The sequence below is a fragment of the Athene noctua genome, chromosome 2 (genome assembly GCF_965140245.1).
Source record: "Athene noctua chromosome 2, bAthNoc1.hap1.1, whole genome shotgun sequence".
Taxonomy (NCBI): Eukaryota; Metazoa; Chordata; class Aves; order Strigiformes; family Strigidae; genus Athene; species Athene noctua.
In genome coordinates this window covers 141,687,646-141,700,262 of record NC_134038.1, presented here as the reverse complement: position 1 = coordinate 141,700,262, position 12,617 = coordinate 141,687,646, and the positions used below count along the sequence as shown (strand labels likewise).

Genomic DNA, 12,617 nt, shown 5'->3' with positions numbered 1-12,617 from the left:
GGAAGTTGTTGCTTATGATGTGTTTATTTGGCCTTTTCTTAAGGCCTCCAATGACAGAAGTAAAGTCAATCGTTCAATTCCTCAAGTGGATTTCAACTCAATTTTCTGTATTTCTTTGCATTGCTATGGATATGTGGATGTGTCTTTTGGATTGGTTATGGTCAACAAAATTACCAGCTGAAACATTTGGAGATAACTTGGCTGTCATTATCAAGTGTTTTATTTCTTTCAGTCTAGGTATGAGAAGACAGTGTTTCCCATAATTGCATTGTTCTAAGTGGTGTATGCTGCTTTGTGCAGTGACACAACTAAAAATTCCACATCCAACTCTGTCTAAAAGGGTCTCTAGCAGACTTTCAGTAACACATCCATAGAAGCTTTGCTGTTTAGTTCCAAAGGAAGAATAAAGCTCGGAAGACACTTGCACATAACAGCAGTTTGTGATATTTCAATGCATATGTTCATATCATATGTTCCCCCTACCATCTTCGTCTTTTTTAACTTAGCATTTTGTGAACAATTCCTGTTCTTCAAAGACGGTGTTTAATATTTAAAGATGTAGTATGCATGTGCATCCAAGAGTGCTTTTATTTTCTGCGAGTGTTGTTTGCAATTTTTTGTGTGCATTTGTAGGAACTTTTTTCTGCGGTAAAGCTTTCCCATTACCTATGATAAAGTACAGGGGGAATAAAAATCATCATAAAGTAATAATGACAGAAAAAAATATTTTATAAGTGCATTGACATAGTGCTGTTAAAAATTGAAATTCTCTTATGCATTACTGTTGGCCTACTTGAAGGACATCTTTACTGGTGAATGACTAAGTTTGCATACTTGGTATGTGTGTCAAATGTATAATACCAAGTATAGTTGAATAGTTTTACCCTAGGATTACTTGTGCTTTATGATAAATTGCTTACAAATATCACTTTATGGAAATTTCCATGAAACGCATGAGCTTTTTAATGTAATGTCTTCTAATATAATGTGTAAACAGCTATAGTAAATACAGATATTTTCTTTCAAGAAGCAAACTTAATTTAAAGAAGCGTTGTTTAGGTTTAGACTCGGGCAGGGGAAGAGTTGGCTGAAGGCTTGTTGTTAAAGTTGTGTGCTGTCATCATCCTCTTGAGAGTGATTATCCTAAAGGCATAACTGTGAGTGAGTGAGTGATGGGCATCACTGAGTTGTCACAGCTGGAAGAGTGATTAAGAGCAGCTCTTTTGAAAAGCTTGCCATGTCATGCTGACTTGTCACTGACAGCATCCCTCTTGCAAAAGTGCATAGAAACAATTTAAAGGAGGAAGTAGAGCGGAGAGAATAAAGTAAAAGAATGTCCTTTATTTTCTGTCAGTTCTGGTGGATTAGTGTTACTGGCTATAAGTAAACACTGGGATTTTTTTTCTTTTCCAGAGTAAAGATGGGAAAACACCTTTGCACATGACAGCAATCCATGGTAGATTTTCAAGATCTCAAACCATCATTCAGAATGGTAAAAAGGGGGAGGGAGTAGTTTTGTCAGCAGCTTTCCAGTGTTATGAATATTTTCCTACTCCTGTATTGATGTGTGCTGAATTTTTTTTTATACCTAAAGAAGTAGTAGCTCAGTTAATGGTGGAGCATATCTGGTTCTAAAGTTTGGTAAGCTACACTGAAGAACTGATTATTTTTCAGAATGCAGGAAAATCTATTGATTTCTCTTCCATTGCCCAAGTTGCAGAAGGGGTGTCCCATATGGTTACATAATAAAAGATTTCTCTCTGTTCTTATTATTAATGCTAAATACCTCTGAAAGCTGTACAGAGTTTAAATCCAAAGTAGTCATTTGTGGACAGTTAATTATTGATGTTTAAATTATCATCAGTGCTGTTCTTCTAACAAAAGTGTCTGTATGCCTACATATAATCTTACTTAGTAATTGCTTTTTGTTACAGGAGCTGAAATAGACTGTGAAGATAAGAATGGAAATACTCCTTTGCACATAGCAGCTAGATATGGTCATGAGCTATTAATCAACACTTTGATTACGAGTGGTGCTGACACTGCAAAGTAGGTAACTTTACCGACATGAATGCAAGCTGAGAGAATTTAGAAATGTATTTATTATGATAACAAGACTAGTATTTTTTAATATTGTCTTCAACTTGAAATAGGAACTACTTTGTGTATTATTCTGTACTGTACTTTTAAGTTGCTACTTGGTACATTGTAATCTGTACAGAAAGAAAGAGAAATAGGTTTTCTTCTAACGGATTTGAAGTAAAAGCTCTGAAAGTTATAATAGGATGTTGCACTGACTTAATGCTTCCTGCTGTCTTGTAAGAAAGCATTTAATATGTGAAGTTTTCCTAAGGCTCAGTATTCTAATTAGGTGTTTTGCTGAACCCACCATGCACGTGCACTATGGCACACAATCATGTTTGTTTTATGTTAATTGTAATGAAACTGTGATACCTGATTATGGTGTATCTTAGGCGGGGTATACATGGGATGTTTCCTCTCCATTTGGCAGCATTAAGTGGATTTTCAGACTGCTGCAGAAAGCTCCTCTCATCAGGTAGGATACTCTTTAAAAATCTTACGACTGCTTTGTACTTCACTTTTTATTCCATAGAATAGCTTTTAATTAAGGCTTAATTTAGTAATGCATAAAAATCTTTATAGTTTACTAGTAGCTTGGGGCCAGTGCTTGTTATTTTTAATGGACAGTCCATAGATAAGGTGAATGCAAACTTTTACAGAAGTAATTTTTAAAAAAAAAAAAAAAATCCAAATTGAAATAATGCATCTATAACTTTTTAAATGTTGGGTTTGTGTATGTTCAGTTGTCCATAGGGGTGGGATGATTGGTTCAGACCATAATGCAACTTCAGGGGGAAAGACTGACATTCTATTTAATGAATTCATGGATAATCCTTCATGTCCCTTCCATGATGTCTTTAGCTTAATTCAGATCCTATCTGTTCCTGAAGTGGTCCCCTAATAGCTCTGGAGACTCTGTGGACTGCTACATTAAGAAACTGTTGCTTTGGTGATTTACTGTTATTTAAATGCAACCCAAACTGAGCTTTGCTTTCATTGTTTGATTCCTCCATGAAGTTGTGGAGGGTTGTAAGGTTATTACTTCCCTTGTCCAGAGTCTGGTCTGGTGTGAATTCTGATCTCTGAACCATTGCAATTCTGAGAAAGTAGATTTGTCTGAAGGATTGTGGAAGCTTCAGGAACAGAAGAAGAATAAACTAAATGGTCCTACATTAATCTGAAGGCACTTTCATGTTTTTTGAAAAAACAAAAGTGGGTGGCAGAGAGTGGGGGAAGAATAAGAAGTTGTTTCCTCAGCTCTGTATTGTCTGCTAGGGAAGCCTGGGAGAAGAACTAAAGGAGTATAACTAAAGCTACCAGCGGTAAGGCTTTTTATTCACTGTCCTGTCATGGACAAGCTTGCAAGGATTTGCTCCAGAAAAGAACTGTCCTATAGTTGACTGTATTTCAGTTGGATGCATTCAAAATGAGGAATACTCTGGCTCTTTCTCCTTTCTGCACATGGTGCTGTGCTGGCTATGCCCTTATTGGAGATTGTCTGGCAAAGGAATGCCTGTGGAAGACTTGCAAGTGGTTTCTGTGACTTTTACATGAGTTGAGCAAACTCGAATGTAAATCTAGCCTGGAGCAGATAAGGACTGAAAAGACTAGATACTGCTAACAGCTTATTAGCTATGTTAGTACATGCTCTTGGTGTGGGAGTCAGTATCTGCAGACGATGTGCCTTTTGGTTTTGGGAAGAGTCATTTATGTAAATTAAGAATTTCTGATTTTTTAATTCATGAATATTCATGTGCAGACCTTAAAAAAAAGAAAAAAAATCATCTCTGCCTTGCCCCAGTACTGAATGGCATTTAAGTAGTTAGTGGTGTTAAACAAGCAACCTGGGGTTGTGGAAAGGCATTTTCACATCAGATTGATAACATGTCTTGTTTGCTGTGTATTACTGCCTATTTAAATGGGAGAAGAACGTAGTGGTACATACAAAAACCTGTGTTTTGCGGGATATGGAGTAGGAAAACAGTAGTACTCTTAAATAGCGCATCCTGTGTTGTTCACTATTTATCGTTGTTGAACAGTTCTTAAAAAGGAAGGAAAAAAAATTGCATTCCCAGGCAAAAGTACTGAAGATTTAATGAGCAAGATTTGTTACACATGAGTAAGACTCTTACGAGGATATAGTAGTTTTCTCACACCAAAAATTTAACTTTGAAACTTGATTTAAATAGTGATCTTCATGTCAAAGTATATGGTTAGATGTGGAATTGCACAGTTAAAGTTTGTGATCTCAAATTTGAAGTTCCATAGTTTACACATTTTGAGAAAAAAAACTACAGTGTTCTTTAAAGGGCTCCTGTGTAAGTAACTTCTATTTCCAGCCTTCACTCCAGCTTAACAGAGTTCTTTCTGTGGGACTAAACTCAAGGATGAAATTTAAGAAGCTTTTGGATTTAGTGATGCTGACATCCCCCTCTTTATTAAAAAAATAATAATCTCTGCATAACCCTGATAAATTCTAGCATATTCTTAAATTTTCCTGTTACCTTCGTACATATGATATTCAATACTAAATTACAAAGAAACATTGGCAGGCAAATATATAGGAAAGAATATAGGCTCTTGCCTGAGGGCAGCTAATTGTCTTTTACTTTATCCCTTTCAGTTTTAATGGAACACTTGTTTGTCAAAATATTACAAATAGCAAGGATGTGTTTCAAATGAAGTGAATATTCAGTGCTTAAGTGCTTTTTTGCAAATAGCTGTTCAGTTTGCTCAGGAAACATTTCTCTTAAGAGTAGATGAGCGCAGTTTTGTGTAAGGTCTTGTTACGTAATGATTTTACAAAATCCTTGTTGTAGGTTTTGACATTGACACACCAGATGACTTTGGCAGGACTTGTCTTCATGCAGCTGCAGCTGGAGGGTATGTAAAAAAGCATTCATGCTTTCATATTTAGTGTTCTTTTTTCAATTGCTGATCATTCCTGTTCTTTTTTTATTATTTCCTCTCTGTGATTTTCCTGCCCTCTCCCCTTGGAATTTATGTAAACATGAAAATAATTTCAAGATGGATTCTATCTACAAATAAAAAGAAATTAAATATTCAGCTCAATAAGTAGTAATTGGAGTACAGTGTCCAAGTATCATTAGCCTTACCTTAGGTTTCTGCTTGGGGATGAACTGAATTTTATTTTGAATTCCCATTGATGGTGATACAATTCTTAGCATTTACAACATTCAAGGATGGCATGACCAGCCAAGATCACTGTAGGACATGAGGTAGAGAACAAGCAACTTTGGGAAATACGTTTTTTCCAAATCCATAACAAAAGATCAATCTAACTAAATAAAAAGCCATAATTAAATTCCAGAATTTAGGTGGATGAAGCAATCAGAACTACTTGCTCATCACTTGAGTTGTGATCCATATTGATTATTGTTATTGTATTGTAGGTTTTCTATAGCAGCTACTCAAAGTTGCCTGGAAGAATTGGGTAATAAATTTCATGATACACTTTGTGGGACACAAGAACTCCATTATACTGATACTTTCATTTTTCTGTTTCAATGTTAAGTAATACCGTTAAATAATCATTCTAAGTCAAAAGATACTTGATAGATACATTCTTGTTGCAAATTATTAAGGTTAAAATGCTATCTTTTCATATAAAAACACATAATTTGTGATACATTCCCTCATTCATCTCCAGTTTAGGAAAGTTTCTAAGATAGTGTTTAAACAATAAGCAGTATTCTACATCTATTATGATGGTCATATTGTATTGAAAATGAATTACACTAGAAAGTAAAATATTTATTTTGCAACTTATATTTCGCCTTAAAAAATGAACAGAAAAAATTTGCCTCTGTCTTGGAATCCTGGTAGCAAAAAGCATGTGACATGCAAGTGTTACTGTTTGCTTGCTTTAAAGAATTGAAATTTCTATTGAATTAGGTTAATGTTTATGTGCTTTATGCATGGCGTTTGATACCAATAAAATTTATAAATATGGAGTTGAAATTTATATTCTTTCTTGATTTGATCCTGCAATTATGAAATCTATTTTGCATACAAAAATATATTTATCTGATTTTTCATATGACAGTTCAGTTCCATTAAAAATAATATGAGATGTGTATGTGTAGCGGCTCTGAAATTTGCAGAGGCCAGTATTAAGGAAATAAAATTTGCAATCACAAGTATTATTGAATTAATTTAATAGGAATTTGGAGTGTCTAAATCTTCTGCTAAATACTGGTGCAGACTTCAACAAAAAGGACAGATTTGGGAGGTAAGGCATTCCAGATTTCTATATTGTAAAGGACTCTTAAAAGTTTTATCGTCACTATGTGGGCAAGTCTTTGTGTTCCAGATTAAATGTTTTTAAGATGCAATGTAAATACATAGTAAACTATGCTTCTTTATATGTTATTGACAGTTGCAAACATTTTGTTTGTTGTGTTTGTTAAGTAGGTCTTTAGTCTTGTTTTTAAAGACTTCCGTATTCAACTGTGATTTTTAATTAATGAATCTTTTTAGCTTAAAACAAGGATCTAATGAGCTTAACTTGCTCTCATACAAGGACATTAGTGATGTTTCCCAAATAATGTATTAGTCAAACCGATAAATCTGTTGCTATATCTAAGCTTTTTTATTTAAAAAAACATTATTTTATTATAACTGCTTCACCTTTTTCCTTTCATTGTATCCATCCCTTTCTGTTTCCTTGTTTGTGCTCTGAACTCTTTTGGAATGACATTAATTTCTATTTTTAGTAGAGGATTATTTAAGTTTAGATGGCATGATCAGTACTTGTGTAAAATCTCACATCACATCATGGAAAATAATGATTTTTCAGGATGTGAACAGCAGGAGAAGGACTTGAGGAGAATGTTATGGATGCAAAGTTGTATTTTGCTTCCATTTTTGCCTGAGAAAGGAATAACTATCTGTCACAACTTTTGTCATTGAAAGTTGGGGGGTTTTGTTGGTTTGTGTTTTGGTTTAACATGCATGTTATATAGAGCAATTATTTCAGGGGAGGGAAAAGATTAAAATAGTTTAACATGGAGAGAAATGGGGAAAAAAGTCATTTTTAAAGAGAGGGAAGAGGTAGGACACTTTAAAGTGCCTGACTGTCTTCTCAAAATTGAGATATTTATAGTAGCATTCTCTTTTTAAAAATAGAAAATGGAATTCTGAGTCATCTTGGTGCTTTTGAAATTTTATCTGAACTGGTTTATTTAGAGAAGTGTTTATGTATTTGAAGTTGGAATAAATATCCTCTGAAATTGTATATCAATACTAATATTTCACAGTTTTGTTATAAGAAGACATGGTATATTTTTAAAAGTTTTCTTTAACAATACCTTTGTTTTGTTAGTATAGTTAAATAAATAATGCTTGCCTCTCCTAGACAAAATTCTGATCTGTTTGTTGAAAACATCTAGTTCTTAGTTGTATTTTATTTTGACCTTTAGTTGCTGTGCAGTTTTCAGATTTGTCCATATTTTTCCATGTGGCTTGAAATTACTTAACTAAAAATAGTATTTCTAACGTAAGCTTAATTTTCCTCTATATGTTTGCACAAGAAGATTAATATAAAGCTTCCCTTAATACAAAGTTTGTGCATATTGTGACTGACAAATAGATTCCCTAGATACTGTTCTGTGTTATTAAATGACCCCTAGAAAATGGCCCCATTTTTTAGTATTGTAGTGATGCATTCTTCACCACAAATACTTGTTAAAAAAATGTAAGGAGGATTTAAGTTTAATTTTATTTTGCTTTTTCTGTCTCTATTATTTTGCTGTTATTTACCATTGTACTTTTTATTTAAATGTGTACTAAAGAACTCCACTCCATTATGCTGCTGCCAATTGTAATTATCAGTGCCTGTTTGCCCTTGTGGGCTCTGGAGCTAGTGTGAATGACCTTGATGAGAGGGGTTGTACACCTCTGCACTATGCAGCTGCATCAGACACAGATGGAAAGTAAGTTGCATGCTTTATACTAAAGCCTTTCTCCTTAGAAACATCTGAGCTGTGAATTTCATGTATGTTCTGCCTTCACATTTGCCAAATGCATTTTTCATATTCTTAAAGATTAAACTTGACAGCGGATTGTTCATTGTATATAAAATATTTTATGCAACAAATTTCCTGAGAAAAACGAGCAATAGTGAAGTGCATTGTAATTTTTTTGGTAATGTCTTATAACGCAGATGTTCTAATTCAGAATTCATTTGGAATAGTTTTTAATTGCACCTGCTGTGTAGTTGTTGAGTAAATATAATTTGGGGGGATTATTATGACAGTTGTGAGCAGTGGGGTCATTTTGCTTTAAAATCAATTTCTGATAAAGAATGGTGTGTTTTGTGGAAGGTTCTTAATGTTGCCCAAAAATCTGTAGTTAGTCAGAAATACACTAGAAAATAACTAGACTGTGAGTTACAGAAGGCTGGCAGGGTAGAAGTAGGCCTGTAGGATAAAAGTTAACTTGACATTTCAATATAAGATGCTTTATCCTTTTGGTGTTTGATTAAACTGTTCATGTTTGGCATTATAACTCTATCTCTTTTTAGTGTAAATTTTTGTGAAGTAGTTATGCTTTTATTAATGAAATGCATCCAGTTAACTTTCATAAATCCACAAATGTCTCTTGTATGTGTTTATTTTGTCACTAATGGTTATATTTAACATAGTTATTTATGACTTAAATGCTTACATATAAAGCTTATATAGATGGCACAAAATTGATGAGGTTACTTAAGCTCCAGACATTGTGTATATTGAGGAGGCTTGAGAAGATGCCACTTGTATGAGCACACACTCGGATCCACGGGTCAAAACAAGCTGGTGTGCAGCATCACATTTCAAATGCATACAGAGACATCTTCACTGGATGAATGCTGCTTAGTGCCATATCATCTTATTTTAATACAGCACTTTTTAAAATATGAGGTAGTAATAGGAACAAGGTGACACATAACTTACAGATTGGGTTTTGAAGGATAAATAAAGAATACCTTCATGGGCATTTAATACTTAAAAGTACATGCCTTTTTTTAATGTAAGGCCAAATTTCAAAATGAAAATTTGCTGCTGCTTTTTAAATATACTTTCAATCCCTGCTGGAGTTTGCTGAGATAATTTTACTTTAATTGCCCTCTTATAAGTTGATCTAGGATTAATTTTAGCTTCACAGTTGCTCTGAAAAGCTCCAAACTATAATGGTTCTTCAGATGACATCGTTTTGCCATCTGTCTTATAAAAGGCACGAGCAAGAATGATGATGGCAGTATGGCAGAGCTTTGGGAGATAACTCAAAGAATCGTCTCCAGAATCCACATGATATTGCCCTTCTGATTAACAGTTGGCTCTCTGGAAGACAGGCTGCAAAGCAGAATGTCCTGAGGAGAAGCTTTTTATATTGATGCAGGAAGATGATTAGTAACAGCTGGAAAACCAGTACTGCTCAGCTCATATTCAAAATAGGAATGAAGCTAAAAATGATTACTGAGTTGGAATATAAAGCCTGGGGAAAAAAAAGTAGTCAGGAAATTATCTATATAGAAATTCCAAAGATATTTCTGTTCATTTTCAGAGTCTTTGTTCAGACATCTTTAAAGACAGATTTTAGGGACAAGGATGTCTTTGTTGAAAATTATTTTCCGGTTTGTTCCTGTTTGGAAGTCTTTCTTTAACAAGTGCTGATCGGAAACAAACATCAGTAAGCCTCATTTTGACAAGACTAGAGACAGAACCATGATTGCAGAATGAGATAAAATAATCAGCATCTCAGAGGAGGAAAAAACCACGCTCTTTCTATGTTCAATTATTTCATAGACGGTACACCAATAAACGAATGGGAAATAAATTAAACTTATCTGGGCTTTCAGGAAGTTTGATTAATCTCCTTTTAAAGAGGCCTGTTAAGAACAGTTAAGTAGGCAAAAGATGTAAAATTAATCTTTCCTGAATGAGAAGAAACAGCAAAAATAATTACCTATTTTGCATTGGAAAGAATGGATATCAAGGATTTCTAGTTGACTTTGCTTCCTGTGGTATATTTAGTATATTGTGGGTTTTGTGAGCACGCAAATATAGAAAGTACACAAGTATAAAAACTTAGATAGCTCAGACCAGTGATATTTAACATTTATTAATGAGTCATGAATGGCAGTACAAAATAATTGATTAAAATTAATAAAGTAAGTTAGATGATTGGGCAAATAAAATCTAGGGACAGTAATTCTCACTTGATGGGACAGATTGTCTTGTCTTTGAGTTCTCAGAAATCTCATCCCATTTCAATTCAAAAAAACCCATGCAAGCGCAGTTGCCATTAATGAAATCCAGGCATTTGTTTACTGGCCAAATAAAACCCTAATCAGTTGGTTAAAATCATAGATGTGCTTTACTGGTAGCTTTTTATTAGATACATTGAACTTGCAAAGTTACTTACATCTTGTGTTACATATGTTGTTATTTAAACCTGGAGAATTTTGACCTTTTTCACTACCTACCTATGTCCTTCTCTCCTTTATGCTGGGCACAAAATGATGAAAGTGAGAGTGCACATTGGTATGGCTCCTGTTCTTCTTAACTTTGTAATAAGACAGAGTACTTTGTAATTAGATGATTCCTTGTTCATAGTTTTTCCTGTGGCTTTTTGCCCATTTCATCTTCACTCACCTGGTTTGATAATTTCTGCCTTTGTCTGGAAAAGCAAATATCAGGTCTTCAGCAAATTGCTGTTGTTGCACATGAGGTTACTGGGCCCTTGACCCAGTACAGCTGCCTTACTCATGTTGAAATGTGTTTCCATTTCATCACAGCTGGTACTGGATTTCCTTCAGATGATGAACTCTCACTGTTCCATCTGCTGACTTCAGGCCCTTCCTTGAAAGAACTTACAAAGAATTCTGATGTTGCAAGGTCATGCTGTCTTCCCTCAGGAGATGGCTGCTTTTGTAGGATTTCTGCCTGTATTTCTTGAAGGTTTGAATATTCTCCAGGGTTTTGAATGATCAAGTTTCTACTCTTCACGGTGTTGATCGGAGGTCATGTTAGGATTCCTGCCTCTCAAATCTAAACCTGCCATATCCTACTGCAAGTTTTTCACATGACATCACAGCATAGCCATATTATACAACTAGAGATGTTGAAATTTCCTTTAACTTTCTACCAAACCGTTTTCCATGAGATAAATGTGAAGTCAGTGTATCCAACTGGCCTGTTTGTCACTACTTATCTTTGAGAGCTTTAGATAAACTGTGCTAAGGAATCCAAGCTGGATTTGACATAATACTTTTTTTAAGCTTCACATGCATTTTATTTAACTGATAAAGGAGAAGTATTTCATAATTCCCAGAGAGAAGGGATCGTGACCTGCTGTACACTTCAGAAAACCAAATGGCTTCACCAGCAAGTTCAGGATCATGATGGTGACTTTGCAGAATGATGCTGAAATGATAGACAACATAAAATTAGGAATAAGTAGAGTTATTGGTTGAAATTGTTTAGTGCACATGCATGGAGTCTCTTAAACACAGAAAATTAGGGAGAGGGAGCTGACTTTAATACCCTATTTTTCATCCTTCTGGCTGCGTATCAGGAGTTGAAATGTGCTGATCATGTTCTGCCTTGTAACTTTGTGTAATGAAAGGAGTGGTAGGATATAAGCATGCCAAATCAATAGAAGTCTGGTAATGGAAGTGTATGTATGTGTGACTCCTGAATACATACCATGAAGAACTCAGCTATTAGTTTTCTTCCTTCTGTATTAAGTACGGGAGGTGGTACCTGTACAGAAAAATGTACAACAATAGTCATCATTTATATTAACAGAGGTAACTGCAGTTGTATTAACTAGGAGAAAAATAGCCATGAAATACTAGTTTTAACCAAGTCAGATAATTGAGAGGATGCAGGACGTCTGCAGAGAAGGATTCTTTCAAATTTTGGAAGCTTTGTGATTGACCTAAACACTTGGAGTTAGGTGTTCTCTAGTCCGAGCTAATATTGTACATTAAATCAGTGTTCCTGTGTGCTGTATTCTATTTTTCAATTAAATTGGAACGATTTATTGCTTAGCATAAAGTTGAAATTCAACATTTAGATACATGGTTGCATATGTCAATTTAAATAGGTGCCTGGAATACTTGCTAAGAAACGATGCCAATCCGGGGATCCGAGACAAACAAGGATACAACGCAGTTCATTATTCAGCTGCTTACGGTCATCGCTTATGTCTTGAATTGGTAAGAAAACGTACTGTAGATGAATGCTGTAACAGCTGCTCTTACAGGGCAGGGTGCAGAGACCAGGGGATTCCTCAGCCTTGGTTCTTCATCTGTAAGGTCAATAGTGATTTTCAGTCCCTCTGAGGATAAAAATTTAAGCACTTGCTACTCTTAAAAGGGGGCAAGGTGAAGAGCTAAATTGCTAGATACTGGTTTAAATTAATAATAATACATTCTGAGATTGAGGTAACTGGTTGAGGATGTGGTATACTCGTTTTGTTTCTTAACTTAGAATACACTGCTAATTTTTTTCCTGAGGGCTGAAATA

At 34.7% G+C, this 12,617-nt stretch overlaps 1 protein-coding gene across 2 annotated transcripts in view; it reads left to right on the top strand.

The window, feature by feature from the left end:
- ANKRD28 (ankyrin repeat domain 28) overlaps positions 1 to 12,617 on the top strand; it is a 79,415-nt gene that overhangs the window by 49,606 nt on the left and 17,192 nt on the right. For both annotated transcript variants that reach the window (XM_074900488.1, XM_074900489.1), the window contains exons 9-15: positions 1,414 to 1,492; positions 1,935 to 2,049; positions 2,475 to 2,557; positions 4,902 to 4,965; positions 6,266 to 6,334; positions 7,896 to 8,036; positions 12,196 to 12,307. In XM_074900488.1, the coding sequence (XP_074756589.1) occupies positions 1,414 to 1,492; positions 1,935 to 2,049; positions 2,475 to 2,557; positions 4,902 to 4,965; positions 6,266 to 6,334; positions 7,896 to 8,036; positions 12,196 to 12,307 (663 nt within the window). The remainder of the gene's footprint in view (positions 1 to 1,413; positions 1,493 to 1,934; positions 2,050 to 2,474; positions 2,558 to 4,901; positions 4,966 to 6,265; positions 6,335 to 7,895; positions 8,037 to 12,195; positions 12,308 to 12,617) is intronic.